Source organism: Coffea arabica, chromosome 2e (assembly GCF_036785885.1).
Source record: "Coffea arabica cultivar ET-39 chromosome 2e, Coffea Arabica ET-39 HiFi, whole genome shotgun sequence".
NCBI lineage: Eukaryota > Viridiplantae > Streptophyta > Magnoliopsida > Gentianales > Rubiaceae > Coffea > Coffea arabica.
Window position 1 is genome coordinate 5124235 of NC_092313.1, and position 25208 is coordinate 5149442.

The 25208-nt window shown below is 37.2% G+C and overlaps 5 protein-coding genes across 15 annotated transcripts; 4 read left to right on the top strand and 1 right to left on the bottom strand.

Moving 5' to 3' along the window:
• Positions 1–1058: 1058 nt before the first annotated feature.
• Positions 1059–5125, top strand: LOC140003862 (probable methyltransferase PMT23). 2 transcript variants are annotated; one of them, XM_072078365.1, is made up of 9 exons: positions 1059–1362; positions 1500–1689; positions 2044–2193; positions 3222–3492; positions 3567–3677; positions 3781–3955; positions 4048–4302; positions 4397–4591; positions 4777–5125. In XM_072078365.1, exons 2-9 carry the CDS (start codon positions 1525–1527, stop codon positions 4976–4978), a joined length of 1524 nt encoding a protein of 507 aa, XP_071934466.1. In that variant the 5' UTR covers positions 1059–1362; positions 1500–1524; the 3' UTR covers positions 4979–5125. The 2 variants fall into 2 exon arrangements, with proteins under 2 accessions (XP_071934466.1, XP_071934465.1); XM_072078364.1 differs by having other exon boundaries at positions 1059–1689.
• A 3825-nt stretch (positions 5126–8950) lies between these two features.
• Positions 8951–13952, top strand: LOC113730321 (probable inactive receptor-like protein kinase At3g56050). Of its 3 annotated transcripts, none has more exons than XM_027254946.2 (9): positions 8951–9438; positions 9584–9722; positions 10451–10522; positions 10667–10810; positions 10901–11041; positions 11196–11662; positions 11906–12096; positions 12180–12312; positions 13166–13952. In XM_027254946.2, the coding sequence occupies exons 1-9, from the start codon at positions 9333–9335 to the stop codon at positions 13729–13731; spliced, it is 1959 nt and encodes a 652-aa protein (XP_027110747.2). In that variant the 5' UTR covers positions 8951–9332; the 3' UTR covers positions 13732–13952. The 3 variants fall into 3 exon arrangements, with proteins under 3 accessions (XP_027110747.2, XP_071934467.1, XP_071934468.1); XM_072078366.1 differs by having other exon boundaries at positions 8952–9438; positions 11214–11662; XM_072078367.1 differs by lacking the exon at positions 10901–11041 and having other exon boundaries at positions 8952–9438; positions 11214–11662.
• A 632-nt stretch (positions 13953–14584) lies between these two features.
• Positions 14585–18967, bottom strand: LOC140003865 (uncharacterized). 7 transcript variants are annotated; one of them, XM_072078371.1, is made up of 6 exons: positions 18708–18967; positions 18389–18533; positions 17634–17791; positions 17103–17187; positions 15763–17014; positions 14585–15055 (listed from the first exon to the last, which is right to left on the bottom strand). In XM_072078371.1, the coding sequence occupies exons 1-5, from the start codon at positions 18803–18805 to the stop codon at positions 15770–15772; spliced, it is 1731 nt and encodes a 576-aa protein (XP_071934472.1). In that variant the 5' UTR covers positions 18806–18967; the 3' UTR covers positions 14585–15055; positions 15763–15769. The 7 variants fall into 7 exon arrangements, with proteins under 7 accessions (XP_071934472.1, XP_071934471.1, XP_071934470.1 ...); XM_072078370.1 differs by having other exon boundaries at positions 14585–15064; XM_072078369.1 differs by having other exon boundaries at positions 14585–15357.
• Positions 14841–15475, top strand: LOC140036540 (non-classical arabinogalactan protein 30-like). Its single transcript, XM_072078375.1, has one exon. It carries the CDS (start codon positions 14841–14843, stop codon positions 15372–15374), a length of 534 nt encoding a protein of 177 aa, XP_071934476.1. The 3' UTR covers positions 15375–15475.
• A 1176-nt stretch (positions 18968–20143) lies between the features above and the next one.
• Positions 20144–25208, top strand: LOC113730325 (uncharacterized). 2 transcript variants are annotated; one of them, XR_011840115.1, is made up of 5 exons: positions 20144–20894; positions 22156–22641; positions 23064–23579; positions 24131–24282; positions 24652–25208. XR_011840115.1 is itself a non-coding variant. In XM_027254957.2 (4 exons), exons 1-4 carry the CDS (start codon positions 20352–20354, stop codon positions 24212–24214), a joined length of 1629 nt encoding a protein of 542 aa, XP_027110758.2. In that variant the 5' UTR covers positions 20144–20351; the 3' UTR covers positions 24215–24599. The 2 variants fall into 2 exon arrangements, 1 of the variants encoding a protein (XP_027110758.2); XM_027254957.2 differs by lacking the exon at positions 24652–25208 and having other exon boundaries at positions 24131–24599.

The following is a 25208-nucleotide window of genomic DNA, read 5'->3' on the forward strand; positions in this document are numbered from 1 at the left end:
TCAAAAAAATCTTTTATAAAATGTCAATAATTACATACGGATTTCTTTTATTGGATTAGAAATTTTTTATTATGATTTTATTATGGAGATATAATTTATTCTTTACTTTTGAGATATTAATATTTTTAAGGCCATAGGAGGGTTATAATGACAGTTCTATGTTAGACTAGCTTGTATTGAAAAAGTATTTGAGCATTGACATTTAATTGTGGAGTGCAAATGGTTTTCAATGAGGTTTGTGTGTGTATTTTTTTTCCTTTTTCTTTTTTGTGTGACAAACATTGATATTGTATATGTAATTTGAAATTTTTTAGATGGCTATTTGGTTTTAAAACTTATGTTTGAATAATTGTTAGGGATTAGACTTTTTGATTTATGCAACGTATAGAAAAAAATGATTGAGTATACTATCATTTTCTTTCTTAATTTTGTACAAAAGGGCAATTTAGGATTTTGTAAAAAAATCTATCTCATTGAACCTACATTGTTACTAAACATTAAAAGTAGGGGATGTATATATAATTTTTAAAATTTGAGGGAAACTCTCTGTAATTGTTAAAAATCTCGAGGGAGGTTTGTGAAATCATCCCTAATTTATTAGACCATTGAATGCGTCCAAGAAGTGACAGAGTGAATGCACAAGCAGCAATTATTGAGTGATAGAAGAACAGAGGATTTTTCTCAACACTTATTAATACTCTTAAATTATATATATACTTAATTTGCTATGTGAATATTTATTTATATATATTTTTTTCAATAAAAAACTAAGAACTCATTGCTATTTTTTTATGATTTTTTTAGAAAAATATATTATAATAATTGATGTATGTACAATAAAGAGGTGATTAAGAAATATATTTTTAAAAAAGAAAAAAAAAATTTTGGAAGAAAAATGGCAATCCTAACAAAGCAGGAAGGTTGGTTGAGCACTCGCAACTCGCTAAGCTAAATCGAAGAAACAAAAGATTTCTGACAGAAAATCAATAAACAGAAGAGGGGTCCCACTTCTGGTGGTACCCAGCCATAATTAAAAAATTAACGACATTTCAAAACCATCCTTCACCAGTGCTTCAGTTACCGCGTCCCTAGTCCCATTACTAGATTCCAGCTTAACTTTCCCTAATCATCATCGATTCATCTTAGCCTCCATCCCTCAATCGCCTACCCTGATCTGCTGAACCAGGTTCCAGCAACCCTTTTCCCCTTAAGGCTCCAAACCCCCCGCCCCCAAAAAAGGGGGGGAAAAGACAGAAAAAAGAGTCAAGAAAGAACAAAGGGATGTCCATATCAGCCTTACGGAGCCTCCTGAAGGAGAGAAAATATGCCTCCCTACTGTTCCTATTCGTCGTGTTAATCTTCGTAACGTTTCTCCTTATTTCTAACTCCCAATCCTTTGTGTATGATTACGCGGGTATAAGCATAAGTGAACCTCAGTCTCCATCCCAGAATGGTAGTAATACTTTCATTGCTGCTAATATGGAATCTTCATTGCCCAGATGGCGGCTGTGTGAGGGTCCAGGGATGGTTGATTACATACCCTGTTTGGATAATTGGAAAGCCATCAAGACCTTCAGGAAATTGGAGCGTAAGGAGAGACACTGCCCCAAAGGACCGAGTCCCAGGTGTTTGCTTCCATTGCCTCCAGGGTACAAGACTCCGGTTCCGTGGCCTAAAAGCAGGGACATGGTGAGATTGATACTCCTACTCTTTGGTGGTAAGGGTTTTTGTTCTTTTTTAGTTCATTTTTTTTAAAATATCATTTGTACAATGTTGAAAAGTTCCATTTTGGATTCAATTTCTAATCTTGACCTTAGTTATGATATTGGGCGAGTTAAGTTGTTGCTCAGACTGGAACTCTCTAACGAGTGTTAACTTCATATTAGGATGGTTAACAGGGTTTTTTCCCCCATTAATATGATTTGTTTGGATATTAGGGAATGTGCATTTTGTTTGAAGAATCAAGCTTGTATCTATGCACAAGATTTTATTGCCGAAGCTTGCTATTGTGTTACTTCCTAATGACTTTGATTTGGTTGACAGATATGGTATGACAATGTACCTCATCCTAAGCTTGTTGAATACAAGAAGGAGCAGCATTGGGTGGTCAAATCTGGTGAATATCTTGTTTTCCCTGGGGGTGGTACGCAATTCAAGGAAGGTGTGGCTCACTACGTCGAAGCTATAGAAAAGGTTCTGTCTTAACTCATCACCCGTATTTTTATTGCTTCATCAGATTAACGATCATATCTAAGTAGCTACACCATTGTGGATTGCATGCCCACGTATCTACATTTCCCGTAGTCATAAAATTTACCGGAAGGAAACAGCTTCAGGATGATTTTGCTAGAGTGCTTATGAAGGGTGGGTTAGCAGTGGAGATTTAGATATTATAGACTACTTATTCTGGAGAGACTAAGTGAATCCGGCTAGATTTTGGGATGTTTGGATGAGAGTCATGGTAGAGTGGCCGTCCAATCAATTATGTCATACACTGAATTTATTCCTGAGCACAATGAAAACACATAAAAGATTAGTTTGCAAACATAGTGGCAATAGCATTCTTGAGATGTTTGGATGAAAGTCATGGTAGAGTGGTCGTCCAATCAATTATGCCATACACTCAATTCATTCCCGATGAAAACGAAAACACAAAAAAGATTAGTTTGCAAACAAAGTGGCAATAGCATTACTGTTTTTTGTGAGCAAAGTTGTTCAACGAGCTTTTGAGGTGGTTAAATTGATGGCATTCAACTGTTAAAACATGTCTAGGTGTATCAGCTTCTATGTCTTGCTCAGATTCATTCATGTTTTTCCCTGGATTCCTGAGAAAGAAAGATTTTTCCTTAAGTAATTCTGGTTGTAAGAGTTTGCTCAAACAAAACTTGATCTAGAGGAAGCACCGTCTGAGTTGGGATCTTAGCTTCATAGGGCACTGACCTTCTCTTGCCTTGAAGATACCTTTACATCCTCTTGTTTCAAAGATACCTTCTTGATTTGCTTGGAGCTTTAGGAATTGATCAAACTACCAGCTTTTAGATGAACTTTTCCCTGGGTTTTTTTCCACAATGCTTAATTTGGCGGACAGTGCATCAAATTCTGGGTGTGAATGCGGATCTGGATTCCTCTTTTACGGTTTTCATGTGAATCTTTTAGTAATTGACTCTGATAGCATGTGGTAGGCTCTCGGTCATTGATTTCTCCTCTACTTTATGCTTCAGATCTTACCAGTAATCCAGTGGGGAAAGCACACGAGGGTTGTTTTAGATGTTGGCTGTGGTGTTGCTAGCTTTGGTGGTTATTTGCTGGATAAAGATGTTATCACCTTGTCATTTGCTCCAAAGGATGAACATGATGCTCAGATCCAGTTTGCACTTGAAAGAGGAATTCCTGCCACTCTTTCTGTAATAGGAACAAAAAAGCTGACATTTCCCAATGACGCATATGATGTGGTTCATTGTGCAAGATGCAGGGTTCGCTGGGATGCTGATGGTAATCCATTACACTGCATTGAGTCTGTTGGGTTTTTTTTTGTTTCGATATAAATTTAATGATAGCAAATGCAGGTGGGAAACCTTTGATCGAAATTAACCGGATTCTTAGGCCTGGAGGGTATTTTATATGGTCAGCCACACCTGTTTACCTGAAAGATGAAGAACATCAGAAAATCTGGCAAGGTTCCTAATTTAGATCGTTTTTATCATCTATTATCATTTCCCTTTGCAATGATTTTTGGTGCAACAAGTAATATTGTGGATCTCGTGTTCATGTTTCTTGCAGCTATGGTTGCTTTGACTGAATCAATTTGCTGGAAGATAGTCAAAAAGACCTCCATTAATGGATTAGGGATTGGGCTAGTTATCTATCAAAAGCCTGTCACGTCTTCCTGCTATGAAGCACGTAAAGAAGACATTCCACGTCTGTGTGACCCAAATAGACGGCCAAATATTTCTTGGTATGATTGCTATGATAGTTTGATGTATTAATCACCTTGACTAATTTTGACATAATCTTCACCTGATCATTACATAATATTTCCATTTACAGGTACGAGCCTCTAGATGGCTGTCTTCCTCCAGTTCCAGCAGTAAGTGAAGATGGCATCTATAACTGGCCTGCACCCTGGCCTGAAAGACTGAATACCAAACCTTCAAGTTTATCTAAAGAATCAGACTCCCAAAAGAATTTCATGGAGGACTCAAATCACTGGTCAGCACTTGTCTCAGACATTTACCTTGAAGGCCTCACCGTGAATTGGTCAAGCATTAGAAATGTCATGGATATGAATGCAGGATACGGAGGGTAAAGAATGTCTACTTTTCGAGGAATTGAAGTTCATGTCCTCATCATATTTCCTGATTCATTATTCTCATTTGTCTCCGAATGTCGGTAACAGGTTTGCTGCAGCACTCATTGATCTACCTCTGTGGGTCATGAATGTGGTTCCCATCCATGAGGCAGATACCTTACCAGTTATCTTTGACAGAGGGCTAATCGGAACATACCATGATTGGTGTGAATCACTCAGCACCTATCCTCGGACTTATGATCTGTTGCATTTGAGTTTCCTCTTGAAAAGCCTAACTCAAAGGTACAAGTTTTACCCTTTTACAGGACTAATAGTCGATTCAACTGACTCCGGGATTACATTTTTTTTCAATGGTTTCATGATTTATTTTTAAAACATTATTGTGACTGCGTTTCAAGAATCTTCTATTCGCCACTTATGGTTTCCTTTTAAAATGTTTTCTTTCTTTCATGTTCTCTCCTTTTCAGGTGTAACATATTAGATGTAGTTATGGAGATGGATCGGATACTGAGACCAGGAGGAACTCTTCTAGTTCAAGATACCATGGAAATGATTAACGAGCTAACTTCAGCTCTCAATTCGCTTCACTGGTCTTCATCTTTGTATCAGGATCAGTTCCTTGTTGGAAAGAAAGGATTTTGGCGTCCACATTCAGATGCCACAGCATGAAGATTTCTATTTGATGACTTGTTTTCTCTCTGGCAATCATTCTTTTGGCTTTCCCCTCTTTTCCTTTTAAGATAAAAGCATGGCGAATATACTTGTATTTTGTTTGTTTAATAAAAGTCAAGCTCCGCATGGGTGTATTTTTCCTCAGATATGGGCAGCAGCAAAACTATTAAAATATTAGAATATTATTGTCTGAATAAGCCTGCTGCACATGACTTTACATTCTTCATGGCCAGTCAACAAAGATAATCTAAATTGAGCTAACCTCCTTATCTAAACTTAAAGTCAATAATAATAAATGGTTTCACTTTCCATTGTTTGATTTGTCCTTCATGCCTTTAAAAGATTGTGTGTATGGCGAATTTAACGAGCCTTTGATTATAATTCTTTTTTTTTTGTTAATAAAATATTTAATAAACAAATGAATCTTTGATGGGTGAACAAAAATTGAAGGGCTTGATGAGAGAAATGGATTGAATAGTACAAAGAGAAGGACCGCAGGTGAGAAATTTCAAATTAAAAATTTCTCACTCATACAATAAAAAAAAAAAAGTGGCACTCAAAAGAGTTTAGATGTTTAGATATGGCCAACTATAACGTTTTTATAAGTTGGGTTTTTTCACACCCAGAATTGACGATGTCTTATAGAAGGTTAAATTAGACTTTCATACCAAGAATATCCAGTATTTAGGGAAATTTTAATTACTTTGTTTAAACCATAATGCTCACATTCCTGCTCACCCGTCCGTACGTTTCAAAGGATTTTCAATTTTGAGAAACAAATAGGAAAAGAAAATTTGCAAATCCTTTGGCCAGCAATCTAGAGAAATTCTAATGAGGCAGTACTAATGGATATCTTCCATGTCATCCGTGATAAAGAAAAGAAAAGTCCTTGTCATTTTCATGACGAAATAAATGAGCTTGTCCCAGCTGTGGCCTACGGCAGCCGGCACCGCAAGCAAGCCAGTAGGTCCATAATCCATTGCGTGGGGTGGGGTGTGAAACTACCAGGTGCCTGCTTATGCTGATGCATATGTTATTGCTATCTTCCCAATAAGGTGGTTGGCCTCTCTTACTCGGTTTGATTATTAAAAAATGAAAGGTTTTAATTTCATGGAAAATTCGATGATGAGTCCAAAGGAGAAAATTGATCAAATTGACGAGAGGCTCTATTTTCGAGAGGATCTTCTAATTCCGCGCAATTATCAAAATTTAATGGAAAGTTGAATGAGTGCTTCATGGTTTTTTTCCAAGAAGAAAAGATTGGTCTTTCATTTAGAAACATATTTATTTCCCTCATTTTATGGTCTGCAATACTTCTTGGTTTTCTTTTCTTCGTGTTTGCATGTTATATTTAACAAACGAGTAAATCTTATATATACTGCCAATATATATACTATCACCGTTAGATTCATAACAAAGAAAATAATGTCATTCATCCAACGCTAATAGTGTGTATACACTGTCAGTTAGAAAAGATTAATCCATAATAAAAAAAAGAGTAAATCTTATATACACTATCACCGTTGGATTCATGACATATGTGCAAAAGTTATATTTCAAATTCAAATTTTAGAAACAGAACTAAATGAACCGACAATATAACTTGAGAATCCGCACCGTTTGGCGAACAACTAATATGAAAATTCAAGACATTGCTTCGAGTTGGAGTGCTTAGGGGAGAAGAATAATTGAAAGGAAAAGCACCCATCAGCCATTTACTTCAATATGTTTGTTCCCCTGTTAACCTCCAGATTTGGAGGAAGAATTCAGAAATCGATCCATCACTACCAAATCCTTCTTAAAAGTTTCACCTCACCACCGACAGAAAATTACACTAGACTGAAAACCAACCCTTTTCTATAATATTTGAACTTACAGAAACATCTCTGCCAACCTTTTTTAATCCAGAAAGTTTTGTTTTACCATATCGCCTTCATAGTTCATACCCCTCCCCCCCCCCCCCCCCCCCAAAAAAAAAGCATAATCACGAGAAAAAATCCATCAAATTTTGTTTAAACGAAAAAGTCCAGAATGTACACTGCAGCGTAGAACTTGAGTATAATATAAAAAGCCAAAAAATATATATAAGATAAAAATATTACTAGAAGCCATGCTAAGCTGCTGACTCAGTTAACTCAGCCAATGCCTAACTAGTAACTACTACTGGCCCACCGCCAATGCCTAAATTTCCAAGTAAGCTCCCGGCCCCGACTGGCCAAACCCGTTAATTATATTATACTATGGTATTAATTATGCAATAAGCAAAACATTTACAAAGATAATTTCGAGGTTGGCCCCACCGCCCACTCGTTTGATTGTGGTGTGGCTTTGCTTGATGCCGTCGGCATCAATAAATAATTTAATTACAGCCGTCGATCAACAGTTGAGCACACCAGCTTAGCTTTTATTTTGCAGCTCAACCTCCACCTTCACTTTTTATTGAATAAACCACACCAGGATTTCGTCAGCATACTACTCAATGTGCAATTAACCCCAATACGTGATGATGGTTAGTGCTGTTAACGGAACTGATTCTGGTCGAGTATTTGATTCTTGAAGCCAACTCATGCCTCTATCAAGTCAGGGTCGAGTTTGCTCGACTAAGTGGATGCGTCTTGAAGAGTGCTTGAAATTGGCTCAACGATTGAGACTTGTTATTCGAGTTCGACTTGATTATCACATATGAGTCGAGCTCACACGAGCTCGAGCTTGAAATCTCAAACAATTTTTATTGTTAATTTTGGTAATATTCATACAAATGTCACAACTCAATCACACAAAAACTTTATAAAATGATATATATACCCTTTTTTATTGAATTCAAACGAACTGCTCGAATAACAAACAATTCAAGCAGGTTTGTCTCAGTAATTAATCTAATATATTTCTAACTCGAACTCGACTCATTTTTTAAAATTAATGAGTCGAGTTCGAGAATTATCAAATCGAACCCATTCAAGCTTTCGACAGGTAAATTCTTCGATATTAGTATTGGAGTGCTGCAAGTTAACCTTTAACACAAGTTGGCCCATTTCGGACATTAACTTTATGTGGCGTGGAGGTGGTCTCCTTGACTTCCAAGCTCTCTCTTTTGCCTTTGTAATGCTATAGAACTTTTCTTAAATTAAAAAAAAAACACACACACACACGCGCAGAGAGCGCGTTTAACACAAGTTGAGAACATGCAACTTTTGATTAAAGGCAATTTTATGTGATCTGGCATTCTAAGCATTACTCTGACTTTTGACTAGCGTAGTTCAAAAATAGGTTTGGATTTGCAAAAGCCAAACTAATGTGGGCTTAAGTTTGAACCATGATAACAAATATTCAAAGCATTTGTTGATATAATATTAACGTAATTATTTCAACTTTGTACAACTAACAATATGGGGGAATTCTTACTCCTTCCGTCCCACTTTGATAGTCCTATATTCCTTTTTCATCCGTCCCAAATTGTAGTCCACTTTCCAATTAAAGAATGTAGTTGTATTTTAATTTTCCTAAAATACCCTTATTCAATGTAAGTAGTTGTTATTATAAACCTACCCCATTTAATGAGAGTTGATTCTTTTTTTACCATCAATTCAAGTTCCCATAAAGGTGTACCATATTTAATGTGAGGGTATTTTAGGAAAATAGCAATCTAAATTTGCTTTTCCAACAAAGTTAATTACTTTTTCTTAAACTGTGTGAAAAAAGAAACAGAACTATCAAAATAGGACGGAGGGAGTATAAGTTTAAATTTTCTGTTGGATATATAACAAGAGTTATTGATAGAATTTAAATCCTTAAATGGTGTGATGAGATATGACTAGATTAAAATCATGGCTTCAATTTAATTCCTTAGATTGAGTTTTTAAAATTGGGCCTTCCCATGGAAAAACTCCCCGTTCAACACTCAAAAAAATAATAATAATAATTTTTTTTTGGCTTAAAGACTCGTATTCTCTCTTCTATTCGTTCCTTTTTTGTACTGCTTTGGAGAACTTCTCATATTTTTCCACTTGTTTTATTGAATGTCACAAGGGTTCAGCTTCTCGGTTTTTGTCTGCTGTATACGCGTCTTTTTCGAATATACCAGTTCTACTTTGTATTGCCCCGTTTACTGGTCTAATTCAGTTGGCATCAACGCGAAATGTACACTTTTGAATCCCCAATCTTTTATTAATTTTTTACTTATTCTTCTCTCTCATCATATTCTTCTTGTTCGAGTTGTGGGCATGGTCAACTGGGTTTACGAGTGCACCGATTGGGACTTCAACTTCTTTTCTGGTTCAACTTGGTCTCTGTGATTGATCTCTTTTTTTGGTGAAAAAAAAATTTGTGGGTTCTGCCATAGTATTGATGAAAAATGGTTGAGTTTTGGAAGTGGCGTAAGCATCATGCTCTCGTGCTGATGCTGGTAATGTTTTTGCTGTGTCAAAATTTTAGCTTTTGTTGGTCTCTCAATGATGAAGGTACAATCGGAGCTTTTTCTCTTCTTATTCAAGCTTTCAGTAGAAATACTTTGTTGGGTTTTTCTTCAAAGTTTTGCCCTTTCTTCTCGGGATATTTTTATTGAGAGCAAGTTTTTTCCCCTTTTGTGGTATTTATGTGCCGCAGGTTTGGCTTTGCTGAGATTTAGAGAAAGAGTGGTTAGTGATCCTTTTGGGGCTTTGACTAATTGGAATGATGATGTCGGAGTGGTGAATCCATGTTCTTGGCATGGAATTGAATGCTCTGATGGAAATGTTGTGTCACTGTAAGTAATCCAGCCGCCATGAACATCTATCCCTGACTTTGGTATATTTTTGTTTCTTGTTATTTGAGATGAATTTCGCTTTTTCTGATTTTGATACGTTCTTTCCCAGTTATCCTGAAAACAATTAGCTATTTCCTTAAAAAAAAAAGAATTAGTTTGCCCTTACTTCTATAGGATTCTAATTGGTTCTGTACTATTTGTTGATTGGAAGACTGTATATAACAAGAAAGGTCAAGGATGGTGTCGCCTGGGCAGAGTTATTGGAAGAGTTATGTGCGTTACTGGAAGTAAATTCATTTGCTGTTTTGTCAAATTATTCTCGATTCAGAGAATGGCCAAAATCTTGTGAGAAACCTATCAATTTTTAAGTTCTGGAGGAAGTGAGGTGTTCTATAGTGTTTTCTCTAGAACTCCTTTTTTAGCCTGAACTTATATAAGCTTTGTGGATACGGGGTCTTAATTTGTATTGCCAATGGACATCCTTGAGAATTGACTCTCCTGTTGCTTGGAGAAGAATAGCTGATAGCGCTACTTTGAGTTTTTGGATGTAATAGTAATTTGTTCCATGTATTTCACTGGTCTTTTGTGCTCTTGGTAAAATGCCTGTGAAATTTGAGTTGAAGGACAAAATAAGGCAACTTCAAAATATCATTCTGTAGTTATTAGACTTCAAGTTTTGATTTGTTAATTATTTTGATATTTTCTCAAGTTCTGTTTACAATTTTCAGGAACTTGAAAGATCTTTGTCTTGAAGGTACTATAGCTCCTGATCTCGGGAACCTAATTCACATAAAGTCTATGTAAGGACACAAAGAACTTGTCTGGATAATATTTTATTTTCATTCACAATCACCAAACCAAATAAATTACTTCGCCGTATATTTTTTTTCCAAGGTCTTTGTTTCTTTTACTTTTTAGAGAACTAAAGGACTTCACTTTTGCAGAATTTTACGCAATAACTCCTTTTTCGGTATCATACCTGGAGATATTGCAAAGCTGAAAGAACTGGAAGTTTTGGATTTGGGATATAATAATTTCAGTGGACCACTTCCATCTGATCTTGGCAACAATCTGTCTCTAGCAATCCTGTAAGTTAGTTATTAGTATTCCCATTTGTTCATTGTTTCCCTGCTCATTTCTGTAACATAATCCCCCCCTCCCCCCAAAAAAAAATGCAGTTTGCTGGACAACAACGAACTTGTCGGCTGCTTATCTCCTGAAATTTATGAGCTTAGAACGCTGTCTGAAGTTCAAGTTGATGAAAACCAGCTAAATAATGCTAGGAAGACGTCATCTTGGAAAGGAGAAGTGTTGTTCCAGTATGTTCATGCAAATTTTGAACTGACTTTTTATGTTTCTAATTTTGTTTATTACTAGTAAGTTGTAGATCTGTAACATCTCTTAGTTAGTTCTGCTATGGAAAGCATTTTTTTCCCTATCCTGATTTTCAGGTAGTTTCTGACTGTAGTAAAGCTACTTTTGTTTTTGTAGGAACATTCCTGAGTTTAAAGATGTAACCCAGCGGAAATTGCTTAATATATTTCCTGACGGGCCTGAAAATGTAGGAGTATTTTTCCCGCCACCCCCCAAAGATTTACCATCAGAGATACCAGGATCGCCCTCTCCATCACCATCACCATCACCATCATCTTCTTCCCCATCTCCTGCACCAACATTTTCCTCTGCAGGCCTTTCCCCTTCCCCTGTGGCTTCTGCTTCTCAGCCTTCAGTTCCTACCTTAGCAAAGAGCCCCATTGCCCCTGTCAAAAAATCCCGATCAAGTCACCATCATGTCTTGATATTGTCTTCAACTATAGGAGGTTCTCTGCTGCTTTTGCTTTTGGTCACTGGCATATTTATCTGTCGAAGCAGTAAGGTTGCAGTTGTCAAGCCTTGGGCAACAGGATTGAGTGGACAGCTGCAGAAAGCATTCGTAACTGGTATAGTTTTCTTCGCTGACAGGATGTTGAAAGTGGTTATTGTTAAAAAATTTTTTGACTGTAGAATTGGAGTTATGTAGAATTTCGACTGCAAAAGACTCGGATCAATGGGAACTAAACTTATTTTTGTATAGAAGCCAACCTCGTTTTTATTGCTTAGGGCATTCTGAATTATCAACTCATGAAGCAATGACAAGTTTTCAAAGTTGAACTGAGAAATCACTGTCTTACATCATATCGTAGGTGTGCCAAAGCTCAAGAGATCAGAGCTTGAAACTGCTTGTGAAGATTTCAGCAATGTGATAGGATCGTCATCAGCTGGTACTTTATACAAGGGTACCTTGTCCAGTGGGGTTGAAATTGCTGTAATATCCATTTCGGTGATATCTGCCAAGGATTGGTCAAAAAATATGGAAGTGCAGTTCAGGAAGAAGGTATCATCTGAATTAATTGTCTAACCTATATCTGACATTGAAATGTTTTTGCTAGTTCCTTAATCTTCATACCTTTTATCCAGATTGAGACATTATCAAAAGTGAATCACAAAAATTTTGTCAATCTCCTTGGATACTGTGAGGAAGAAGAGCCTTTCACGAGGATGATGGTATTTGAGTACGCTCCTAATGGCACACTCTTTGAGCATCTACACAGTGAGTGTCTCTTGGACTTAATGCCCATTTATATGACAAAAGTAGGACAAATGTATTATTTAGTAGCTTCTTGGTGACAATTGAAAAGATGTCTCTTTTGATTTAACTGTAGGGTTGTTATGCATCACAGATTGTTTACCTATAACTATGTACTAAAATTCAGATTCATACCTTTTCTTTAAGCTAGTTTGAGTACACAGTCACCCTTTTTTCTTTTTACATAGAAGAGAATAAATTCATGAATATATCAGATCTATTTCAAAAGAGGCTAGAGAATATTCCAATGACTTCACCCTAAGGACAAGATTTGTTAATTACTTCATACATAATGTTTTATCATGATATTGACACCTAATAAGGACGAAGTTTCTGCTGTATCTGTTGTCTTAATGTCACCGTCTTCCTATTTGTAATTTAACAGAAAAACCTAGTTTGCATTTCTGACTTATTAGTTGTATGATTGTTCCTTGTATTCCACTTCAATGTTGCAAAATTTTCTATTGAATGTACATACATATTTTTTGGTAAATACAACAGTATTATAATGCCATCTATGTAGACACAGAAATCTTGCCGTGGACTTTTCTGCTTCAAACTATGAGGGATTGAGCATGCTACAGTTTGACAAAGATAGCCCGCAAACTGGAGAATTATGTTTTAATAGTGAGGAAAGATATTTTCTTAAAGTAGCTTTGCTCTTGGGTTCCTGTTGCCTCTGATACATATCGTGAATTGGAGACTTTTCTTTTTGTCATCTGCTTCATATTTTCTGGCACCAAAATTTCCCCTGGCTTTGCTGTCTGCTAAAAGCCATTATAATGCTTCAGTGTCTTATGTTTTGTGCCATATGCAGTAAAAGAAGCTGAACACCTGGATTGGACAATGAGAATGAGAATTGTGATGGGCATGGCATACTGCCTTCAGCACATGCACCAATTGACGCCACCAGTATACCACAAGAACCTAAATTCGTCGGCAGTATATGTGACTGAAGATTATGCAGCCAAAATATCAGATTTTGGCTTTTGGAATGAAGTGGCTGCAGCTGAGATGGAGTCAAATCCAGAGAGCAACATCTACAGCTTTGGTGTTTTACTCTTTGAGATTGTAACAGGGCGGCTTCCTTATTCAGTGGACAGAAGCACTCATGGAGATTGGGCATCTGACTATCTGGGAGGAGAACAACCCCTCAGGAATATGGTAGATCCCACTTTAAGTTCTTTTCAAGAAGAGCAGCTTGAAAGAATTTGCACAATTATGAAATCATGTGTTAATCCTGACCCCAGACGAAGACCAGAAATGAGAGAAGTAGCAGCAATATTACGTGAGGTAACAGGGATTGGGCCTGATGCAGCAATTCCAAAATTGTCACCGCTTTGGTGGGCAGAACTTGAGATTCTTTCTACGGAGGCTAATTAGTTCTTGAAATCATATTCTTCTATGAACCATTGTCTCCGATCAAGACCTTGCTGCAGGTAGATGCTGCTTGTAACTAATGTAGGGATATGGTAGTTGTATATAAGTGAAATGCAAGAGGCCATTTTTTTGTTTTTTTGTCAACATTTTTCGTAGAAGAGGAAGGAGCAAATGCGAAACTATTGAGTGGTTACTATAGAAAATGGAAGGCCAGTGTTCAATCATGTCTGCTGTCTATCTTTTGACTTGTATTTGTCATTCGTATCTTGTCCGCTGCTGTGGGTTTTTTTTTTAATAGGGTGGTAAATCAGAAAGGTAAAAGGATGAGAGATCATTCAGTCTTTTTACTAACCATCGATAAGTTGAACCATACTGACATTTGATCCTTTGGTTGTGGGGTTTATCAAAAGATTAAACGAGACTTGAAGAAAAATTTAACGATTCCATCCGTCAGTCTTCCCTTTCCCACCACCCAAAGAAGAGAAAGAAAGACAATGCACCCGCACACAAACACACACAAAATAAGTGGTTTCGCCTTCCACATTAAATAACTCAGAAAAATCGGATTGTTTACTAAAATCTGATTAGATTATGAAGATTATGAACACTTCTATTGAAGTGCAATCAGAAATCTAACAAAACTTATTGGCCAAACGAATTCATTGTCATTCCAAGTTTGCCTTCGGTCAACAGGACGACAAGAATAAGAACATCGAGATGATTTGGGAGCACGTCAGTCCCAATTCATCGCTCATATTCTTCTTTGAGGGTCATGCCAGGAAATCAGATGAACAGCTGTTATTAGACCAATTCTGATTGATAAATTATGCAAGCCAATAACAATTAAGATTGACAATGAGGGGATAATAGGACTTTCAAATGGTGTTCCGAATCCAAATATGGGCATCACGTTTGCACTTTGCATTAATCAAGAAGCCTCTGTCAAGCTACCATAAGGTACGTGACATTAGTAGTTCCCACGTTAGTCGCAAAAGCTCAATGCACAAAAGACAAGCCCGACCAGCACCTATATATAGCAGACCAAATCCATATCTTCCACAACCACAAGAAGAACATTCTTAGTTTCTTGGAATTGACAGTTCTCCAAGAAGATGGCTAGCACCCAACTCAATGTTTTCACCTTAATGCTTTTGCTCTCGTTGGCCTTTGCATTGGCAAGTGCCAATGAACAGGTCCCAGCAAAGCCTGTGGAGAAACATGTTGATGTTGGGATTGAAGGTGTTGTCTACTGCCAGAGCTGTGAGCACTATGGAACATGGTCTCTATCAGGAGCCAAACCCATTTCCAACTCTACAATCGGCGTTATCTGCAAAGACTACAAAAAAAGAGTAAGCTTCTACAAGGCATTCCAAACAGATGCAAATGGTTACTTCTATGCAGAGCTTAAAGGCTTCAAGATGGGCCACTCCTTGTTAGACCATCCCTTGCACTCCTGTAGTGTGAAGCTGGTCTCGTCCCCCCAAGAAAACTGCAATTCTCTCACCAATGTTAATTATGGACTCAATGGTGCCCCTCTACGTTATGAAGACAAAAGATTAATTGGAAGTCGGTATGAGGCTGTGGTTTATGCTGCAGGGCCCCTGGCTTTCCGTCCAGCTCACTGCATTCCTAAAAACCCATCCTAATTATTCAATTGCTCATCCCTAAAAATAAGCCTGAACCTTTCTTCCATTTTCTGCAAGAGTTATTAACTGATGTTAAATGCATAAGCTACTTCTTTTTTCCAATTTACATTGAATATACTGAATATGTCAAGACCAATGAGCTTGCAATATTACTGAAAAAGTTCAGTATCTTTCTTTGTTTTTCAGTAATCGATTCTCCCCTGTATAATGTTTTATGCCATCAACAAATGAAAAGTCTTTGAACATAAAAAATTGCCAAAAGAGTTCATCATTCATTTGATATTATAGCAGAGCATATTATGAATGGCATCCTGTCTGTGATTAATTGATACAATTTAAAAACAAATAATTCATCAAAATGCTGGCAGGCAGCAAAAATAGCACCTACCAGGAACTCAGAAATCAAGTGGCATCCCAAACATCTTGTTGATTTCAGCAATTGCCTCCCTAGTGCAAACAGTTTGCTCAAACAAATCATTTTCATTATTGGTTGATGACTTCGAGATGGTTTTCCCTAGTTCATTGTCTAAATCACCATCAGGAAGTATCAAAAACCCACTAGAATTGCTCCTGCTAAAATTTGTCTCATCCTTCTTCTTTGGTCTTCTTTTCCTTACAAATTCTATTGGCTTCCCAAACATGTTGTTTATATCATCCATAGCTTCCTTCAAATTAATGGTAGGTTCCACCAGTCCATGATGACAAACATTTTCCACCGCTGGCTCATCTGAGATGGTGGATCCTACAAATCTGTAGACAGTTTCCTCTCCAAGTGGTACTTCGTGTGGCTTTGCAGCATCTAGAATCTTGCAACTACTATCCAAGGAAATGTCCAATGGAAGCGGAAACACAAAACCGTTGAGATGCTCCTTGGAAACTTTAGCGCCTCTAGTTAAATTCCGGTCTTTATTGTGGTCCGCTATATCCATTCCAGTGACCATCTCTGTCACATTTTCATTTTCCTCGTCATCTATGAATATCTGCAATTGCTCCTGCAAAGGTGGATGAGTTCTTGAACTATCAATTTGTAGAGAGGAATCCCCTCTTAAATTTTGACACGATTGTACATCTGATGTTTCTATAATTCCATCAACGAAGATCTCAAGTTTACTGTTCAAGCTCGTATCTGTTTTGGACTGGTTTCTACGTGATCTCCTGCCAATTTGGGATGGTTCTAGAGGCTCTTGAAACATATTATTGATAGCATTCATTGCCTCCTTTGTGTTTATTGTGGGTTCCACCAGACCATGATGTCGTGCATCTTCTGCATCAGACTGCTCAACAATGGCAGTATCTACAAATTTAACCACAACTGTATCATCTGTATAGTGTTTTAGATTATCGCTGGACTTTGCTTTAGTTCCTTCGGGATAACTTCTGCTAATAATATCACCCATGACTCCCCTCTTAAGAGTTGAATCACTGGAAACTTGTGCATCACTGAGATCTGAAGCTGCTAGGGCATGATCAGCATCCTTTGCCTGCATCTCATGTTGAGAGCTTTGTGACAGCATCTTCACATCATCAACAAGCCAGGTTCCAATTGGTTTCAAGCACTCACTCTCCTTTCTTCCTCTGTCGTAGTCCTTCAGACAAATTCCAGAAGAAAGTGGCACATTAGAAGTTATCCTTCCCTGGCACTGCAGGATAACTTCACAGCATTAGGCTAAGGCAGACAACTATAAAAATGCAACAGACTGAAACAAGGAAAAATTATAGATTGAAGACCCGATTTTTCTTATTCTTGTGTCTTTCCATGCGATGAAGAAATTGCTCATATGATCTCTGCAACTCATCAACAGGTTCTGCAAGGCTGTTGAATCAGAAGTTATTAGATCTAAAACACAATTTTTCAGCCTGCACAATGTCCTTATTTTGTTAGAAAAGATAATACTTCAGCAGAATCACAACAATGTGAAGTTTTATCCACAAATTCAGGAGATAAGAATTCATCAGTATACCCTGATGCCAGTTACTTGAATGTGAACTTAATCCATACAAAATACTGGCAAGGGACATGATTGACTGCCAGAAGGGCATGAAGCTACATTTTAGCTCTCACTGTTGGAATCTACTTTGAAACGTCTAGATGCCTTATTTTGTATGAAGCGAAAAAGGAAAATTTAGTATACATCTCATGAAAAGCATCAAAATATAAAATCCTACTGAATCACCAAAGGAATGCAGCTCAACTGATGATGCAACAGAATCATGACCTCACTATCAGTGCAAGTCCAATGAAAGATCTAAAGAGCTTACTTCTGCACTCCTAAATGATACATCTTCTCAGCTGCCTCAAACTTTTTCATCTTCTCAAAGTAGAGTGCATAAGCCTGGTAAAACAGTGACTTTTTCATCCCAATGCGATTTTCCTCCATTGTTCTCAAAACACTTTTTGGATTGTCAACAAAGTCCATCTACATAAAACACGTGAAAAATGCCCAATTTAGCTATACACTAACGTTAATCAGATAATCAACATAACTATATCAGTAAAGGAATCTCTTTAAATTTGAATAAAAATCTGATAGACACAATATATCGAAGCCAATTCTTTTATAGATAGCTTCTCGAGGTGAAGCAGTTTTTCCCATTTACAATTCCACCAATGACAGCTCAAACATTGCCAAAATTTCAAGAGGTGTCGAAAATAATGTACTTCTTTGATGCAAAATGGAATCCTTTCTCATAACATTTGGATAGGTATCTTGAACCTTCAATACACTACTTGAAATTTGAACATAGTCCAGCGGTAAATCATCTTTTGTTCCTTGACTTAAACACTACTACTATGTTGAAGTGGACATCGTAATACTTCAAGTTACCCTGATTAAACGAATCAAAGAGCAGAACTAATCAAACATAATAGTCTAAGCATTCATATATATATATATATAGACATAAATCAACAGCCACAAGAAGAATCAAAAAGGAGGAAGGGCAGCCCAGAATAAGAATCATAAAAGGAAAATTAGAAAATAGAAACTCAATAGTAATGATTCTGAGAAAGTTACCAATTGCAACCAAACACGAAGGTACCGCAAATCATTAGTGTAACGGCGGTCGGACTGAAAAGTCTGGGCGCATTTCTGCAGAAATCGGGGCAGTTTCTCTTTCAGAAGCTGAGGTGGTACCAACTCCTTCATTTTACGTATTCCTCTGTTGAAGGGGGGGAAAAAAACCCGTACTATAACATAGCAGATTGAAATACTGAACAGACCTACAACCCCCCCCCCCCCCTTCTCTCTCTCTGAAAAAAGGGCAAAAAAAAAGAAGATAGAGACAAAGACCCAGATATGTGTAAGCATATGTGATTATCACTTTTGTGCTTACCGGAGCCAAGGGAGAAGAGGGTCTCTGCCAGTGTAATTCTTTATCTCTGAAATCAATGAACTGAAGAGGTCGTTGTATTCATTACTGCTGTTAGACATTTTTTTCTTCTTTCAAATTACCTTTTCTAATTTTCTTGGTTGGGGCTTCACAGGGGAGGAAGTGTTTAAATTTGATTGAGGCGGCACTTGGACTTCGGAGCTTCAGAGGTTTGGGGAATATCCGGCTTCATCCGGGGTGTATGAGGGTTAGCTTGAAATGAAAAATGATCTTTGTGCTTTTGAGTGTAATTTAAAAGAACTCAAGGGTGGTTTGTTCAATTTCTGAGAATTTTAGATTTACCTGAAATTGTTTTTATAATTTAAAGTAATAGTAGCTTTTTTTTTTTTAAGCGTGATTTCGGTGTTCTTGTTTATTAATTATTATTATGCGGACGCCAATTAAGTCTTGTTTTTTTTTTTTGAAATATTCTTTTGATTTCCAATGAAGAATATGTGAAGATTAAACTAGCGTGCCTGTACAACTTGTAGTACTAGTTTAGCCAAGGACTCTCTTTTGTTTTTTTTTTTTTTTTTCCATTTCTCCTTTTTATGCATAATTGGTATTTACCTTCAAAATTTACAGGTACTATTGCAAATATAAAACCTACTTAGATTTTAGAAAAATGATACAGTTCCTTTTAATCACGGTACCCTTGATTCTAATCCAATTATATTTTACACATCATTTAGTGATTTAAATTCTTGAAGTAATCTAAAAGTTGATAATCTTATTCTATATGAAATAGTAAATTTAAATCTCATAAGTACAATGAATGGATTGTAGAACCTCTTTAAATTTTAACAAGAAAAGTTTGTGCAAGTTGATAAACCAAATGACAAAAGAGAATTTGAAAGAAAGTACAAATGATTCGCAATTGCTTCTACCAAACAAAAAAAGAGCGAATATTGACTAACTTTTCATTATAATACGAATGTTTTTACTTCAACCTTTTTATTTGGTTATTTGGTCATACATACCTCAAACTTCTATGAGTATTGTTACTTCGAATTTTCATTATCTTACAAAAAATTTACATTTTTTTACGGCACCGTATTTTCCCTTTCTATTAAAGTGTGAAAGAATGTTTTAAAGTTTCACCAATAATTCAACTTATTGTCAATTGGAAAATTTTTAAACGTTTTAGAAGTGTGAATATTTTAAATTTAGAAATTGGACATACAAAAAGGACAAAAAGAAAATTCTACTCAAATCATTTGAAGAATTTGACGAATGATTTGAAATCTATCCAAAAATTCTAGTAGTTTGGATTATTTAAGACGTATTTGAATTTGTAATTCACCATTTATTAAAATATATTTTAAATACTAAAATAATTAGTAATTTACAAATTTAAATAGTTCCTAATTAATTTAAACAACATTTTAGAGGGGCTCCCTCCTTCCAAAAGAAAAAAAAGGGAAAAGAAAAAAGCGAAATAGAAGAAGGAGAAAGAGGGCACAACAACTCCAGTGAAGGTTTTGTTCGAATCAAGTGTTAACACTCCAAATCGGTCATTTTAAATTATCTTAAAGCCCTCTTTGCCACCGTCGTTTGCTTCCGCCACCGCCCTGAAACACACACAGTCACACACTACAGAGTATTTCAATGGCAGCATCATTTGAAGACAACTCAACGGGTCAACCCAAAGACGATGCCCTCAAATCCACAGCTCCTGCCCGCACCGAACCTGAAGAAGACAACGACAACGACGACGACGACAGCCAGGAAGAGGACGACGATGACGAAGAAGAAGAAGAGGACGACGATGAAGATGAACAACCACCTCTTACTCGGCAGGCCCGAATGCAGTCTGACCGGGCCAAAATGGAGGCCCTCTTTCGCCGCTTATCAACTGAGCGAGTCCCAGTACGAGTCCACGATGTATTGATCAAAGGAAACGCGAAGACTAAAGATTCTCTAATCGAAGCCGAAGTGGAAGCTCTGAAAACTGCCACCACGGTTCAGGAGTTGCTTCAGGCCGCTGGTATTGCGAATGCGAGGCTTCAACGCCTTGAGATTTTTGATTCGGTTAATATAACACTAGATTCGGGGCCGCCGGAGCTTCCTGGGACGGCTAATGTGGTTGTCGAGGTTGTCGAGGCCAAGAACCCTCTTAGTGGCGATTTTGGGATTTTCTCCAAGCCCGAGGTTGGCATTTTACTCTCTCTTTTTTGTTGGATGTTAATATATTGCTGAATTTTGATTTTGATTCATTTATTCATTTTTGTCTAATTATTTGGCTGAACTCTGCTGTAATATTGCAGCTTGTATGGGTTTTGGGATTGGAATACGGGTTTTCAAAATGTGTTGTTAAGATGCATAGAAAAAAATGAATTCGTTATGGGTGTAGTTAAACGTTATGGAGCTGTGGCAGTACTTTTTGTAAATATAATTTGGCATGGTATTTCAGGAGGAGAAAAGGTTTGTTGTTCCATTTCTTAAACTTCAGACGACGCGGGGATATGAGCAGGATTATTATTCTGTGATGTAGGAATTAGTACGAGCTCAAATATAGTACTTACTGCTTGATTGTTCAGAATTGAAATCATACCATCTTGGAAAACCTTTTTGACTATCCAGGCTTTCCATTAATAATAAGAGCTTGTGGCTAGTTGTGTTGCAAAATCGCAGAAACCGAAGTACTTGGCTAGCGGAGTGAAATGGTTAGTGATCCACTTTTGTGGACTGAGAATGTAATAATGAGAGGATGTGCTTTGTTCTACTTCTGTGTTATCGTATGGGAAAATTATCGAGTATGTTTTAATCCTATTTCACTCTGTTCTTATTGCTATTTATCCTTGATTTCGCAATAAGTGTCATTCTCCGCTTCTGTTGTTTTTTTTTTTGTATTGGAAGAAATTCTTCTTCAATAAGCTAGTAAGTAGTAGTCTTCAATTAGTCAGCTGTTATTACTACAAGAGCTAACTTCTGTGGATAAAGCACATGTCAGTTAATACTATAAACAACCTAAGTGTAAGATATAACCAACTGCATTCGCATGAATTAGATTACCTGTCTTATTCTGTTGGAGTTTGAATTGGAATCTAAAATTTGTTAAAACCCATCACTCACTTCTTTACATTAAAAGAGCTCATGTTGTAGTTGCATTGTTGATTATTCTGTTGTTTAACTCATGATGGGTGTCCTGTGGGCAGAGTGGTTGTGTTTGACTAATCATGCTGACCTTTTTGGAAGTTGAGTAAGCGGATTGGGTAATAATCTTTTGCTTTCTTTTTATATACATCTTTATGAACCTTCTACTAACCTTAGAGGTGGTATAAGATTGGTAAAACCTTCAATTGCATCTTCCATGCAGCTAAAATGCCCTTCAACTTGGACATTTAATTTGTGCAAATGAGTTAGCATTCACTCTGGATCTGGTTTCTGATATTATAGAACGGGTTTGCAGGCTAGGTCTTGGTCGCTTGAAGGATCTGTGAAGCTGAAAAATTTGTTTGGTTATGGGGATCTATGGGATGGTTCTTTGGCTTATGGCTGGGACCAGACCTCAGAGATTAGTGCTGGTCTGTCTTTACCCAGATTCAAAGGATTAATGACTCCTCTGATGGCTCGAATATCTCTGCTTTCCCAAGATTGGTCGAAGTTTTCTTCTTATAAGGAGAGAGCATTAGGTTTCTCCCTTGGCCTGTTGTCATCCAGGAATCATGATCTGTCATACAATCTCTCTTGGCGTACCTTGAGTGACCCATCACAAATATCTTCCAGGACTGTAAGGAGGCAACTTGGACATGGTTTACTGTCCACTTTGAAGTATACTTTCAAGGTTGACAGAAGAAATTCGCCTCTCAGACCAACACAAGGATACGCCTTTGTTTCTACCTCTCAACTTGGGGGGCTTGTACCAGATTATCGGAGCTTACGTTTTCTCCGCCAGGTTTAGTACTACTCTCATGTCCATTTTTGTTATTTATCTATTCATCATATGTTCCCTCTGCCAGGTTTAGTGTTATGTTTCTTTATTTCTTTTTAAATGAAGGCGTTTCATGGTCTTTCAGTTATTCTCATCTTGGTTCATTGTCTTAAATTTGATGTGGATTTTTTCCCCCCTGGCTTTTAGTGCTGAGATATAACTCGACCACTTTCTACTCTTGATTGGACAAAACTCTTTTCCATGTTGAGAGCAGCTAGGTCAATTTTCATATTTAATCTCCCACTTGCATTCATGCGCATTTCATTTCCAGAGCGAATGGTGCTTGCAGATGTTCCCCTACTTTTATCATATTGATGATTCGTTGTCATTAAGCATGACATAAGTTGATTTTAATTCCTTTTGTGATTCAATTGTGCTGTATGCAGGAGTTTGATCTTCGATATGCTTTTCCTTTGGGACTTTTAAATGCTGCACTGAACTTTGGTATCTCTAGTGGTGTTGTTTTTCCATGGGGAAATGGCTTCTTGAATAGGCCTTCATATTTACCTGAGAGATTCTTCTTGGGTGGTAATTCTTCTCCTGTCTGCACCTTGGGTGGCCCTACGTCAATACTAGGTTTTAAGTCCAGGGGACTGGGTCCAGCTGAGCCTAGAAGGCAAGTTGGAGAAAACTCTACTACTGAAAGTGCTGATGCTTCTTCAGAAATGGATTTTCTTGGGGGAGATTTTGCTGTTACTGGTTTTGCGGACCTTTCTTTTGATATTCCCTTGAAGGTGTTTAGAGATGCAGGTATTCATGGACATGCATTTGCTTGCACTGGAAGTCTGACAAGTTTGACTGAGAATTCATACCGAGAGTTTTCTTTAACGAAATTCAAAGAGTCATTCAGACACTCAGCAGGATTTGGAATCATTGTGCCTACTAAACTATTTCGTATGGAGGTTGGTTCTTCTACTTTTAGATCTTGAATTGATCTCCCTTTTTTTCTAATTTGCTTTGTTTTGGTTTCATGCTTTCTTACGGTCTGATGGGTTTCAATTGGGCTAGGTGGTGTTGTAACTAGGTTTCTGTTTCTCTGTTAAGTTTCTTTCTGGGTGCTTGGGTGATGGTGTGGACATAAAGATATTAGGAACAAACATGTGCCACATCTGAATTGGGCAGGGATTCCAATCTGACATTGTACCTGAATTTCAAAAGAAAAGAATTTTGACTTATAAAAGCAGCCTGGAAGGCAGAATTCTTATGTTCAATTTAGAATCTTCTGCCTTGGAGTGTGACAGAATGCCTTGAAGATGGAATTGATTTTAGGTGCAGTTTATTAACATTGTAGGATTCTGAAATTCTTGTGAGGCAATTTTTTGTGCTTTTAAGAGTTTTGTGGGGATTGAAGGGAGTGGAAGGGGAATGGAAGGGAGGGAGAAAAGAGATGCCCTTTCTTTTTTTTTTTTTTTTGGCAATTATGATTTTCTCTAAATCCTTGATTAATTTTCAGGTTAACTACTGCTACATACTGAAAAAGCATGAGCATGACCGAGGGAAGACTGGTGTGCAATTCAGCTTCTCTTCACCATTATGATTTCTGGTTTAAGTTTCTATTGTCTTTTGACTTCTTTGTTGGGTTAGCACCTTCGGCCTTTCCTGAAGGTAACTATGAGAACTGTTGTCTTCGTCTGCTCTTAGCATATCAAATTAGATGGCTTAAATGGCTCTAGTTTCAACATTGAGATGGTTTTTAATGCACCATAGCGGGGGAATAAGAGTAACAGATGTAAAGATACAGGTAGAGTTCCCATTCAGTGAAGAATTAAGAAAACACTTGAATGCTTTCAATCTGCATCTGATTTTTTTACACAGGAACTGCGTCTATGTACTTTTTCAACACTTTTTCCTCTGAGTATTGCTCTCCACTGTTCCTGTGTACTTGTATCATTTTATTTGATGAGCCTGCTATTCTTGAAGTCTCCGATATTGTCTTTAGACACTGTTTTGCCTTAGTTTTCGTTCATGAATCAGATTGTCTATTACAAACACTAACAAAAGGAGTCGAGAGAAGTTGGAAAATCATTCAACATCATTTGGCTGAATTTGCGTTGGGAAGAAGTTTAAGGCCGCAGATTGGCAAACAAACAACTCTTATTCTTGCATACGACACGTTGTGCTGCAATAATTGGGAAAAGTTTTTGCTCGACAATGAGATAATTTATCCATTTGGTAGTGAGCTGATTGTTATTGAGACTGAGACTCAGGCTGAATATCGTTTTCTTGATTAAAGATCTACGTAGCCTGAGTGTGCTTGGATCACGAATTTAGACGTTTTCGGGCTGGAGCAGTATTGTGTTTTACCGACTCAGAGGAGGAGAGGAGGTCTCGCATCATCTTAGCAAATATTGATGATAAAATGTCCTTGGTGATCTTTCGGCTTGACAAAATTTTCAACATAAAGTTTGTCAAGCCAGATGCTGATTGCTGAATGTCTGAAAATGACTAAATGTACTTTGTAAAGCGCGACTGTTTAACACTCCAGTTTGTATTATTATTAATTATGGAATGAGGTGATTGAATTTGAACGA

Coding starts and splice junctions, on each gene's coding strand:
- LOC113730325 (XM_027254957.2), top strand. CDS start 20,352: ATGGCAGCATCATTTGAAGACAACTCAACGGGTCAACCCAAAGACGAT. Junction 20,895..22,155: donor GGATTTTCTCCAAGCCCGAG/GTTGGCATTTTA, acceptor ACGGGTTTGCAG/GCTAGGTCTTGGTCGCTTGA. Junction 22,642..23,063: donor GCTTACGTTTTCTCCGCCAG/GTTTAGTACTAC, acceptor TGCTGTATGCAG/GAGTTTGATCTTCGATATGC.
- LOC140003865 (XM_072078371.1), bottom strand. CDS start 18,805: ATGTCTAACAGCAGTAATGAATACAACGACCTCTTCAGTTCATTGATT. Junction 18,534..18,707: donor CCTCTTCTCCCTTGGCTCCG/GTAAGCACAAAA, acceptor CCCCTTCAACAG/AGGAATACGTAAAATGAAGG. Junction 17,015..17,102: donor ACAAGAATAAGAAAAATCGG/GTCTTCAATCTA, acceptor GTTATCCTGCAG/TGCCAGGGAAGGATAACTTC.
- LOC140036540 (XM_072078375.1), top strand. CDS start 14,841: ATGGCTAGCACCCAACTCAATGTTTTCACCTTAATGCTTTTGCTCTCG.
- LOC113730321 (XM_027254946.2), top strand. CDS start 9,333: ATGGTTGAGTTTTGGAAGTGGCGTAAGCATCATGCTCTCGTGCTGATG. Junction 10,523..10,666: donor CTAATTCACATAAAGTCTAT/GTAAGGACACAA, acceptor TCACTTTTGCAG/AATTTTACGCAATAACTCCT. Junction 12,097..12,179: donor AAGTGCAGTTCAGGAAGAAG/GTATCATCTGAA, acceptor CCTTTTATCCAG/ATTGAGACATTATCAAAAGT.
- LOC140003862 (XM_072078364.1), top strand. CDS start 1,282: ATGTCCATATCAGCCTTACGGAGCCTCCTGAAGGAGAGAAAATATGCC. Junction 2,194..3,221: donor ACGTCGAAGCTATAGAAAAG/GTTCTGTCTTAA, acceptor TTTATGCTTCAG/ATCTTACCAGTAATCCAGTG. Junction 3,493..3,566: donor GGTTCGCTGGGATGCTGATG/GTAATCCATTAC, acceptor TAGCAAATGCAG/GTGGGAAACCTTTGATCGAA.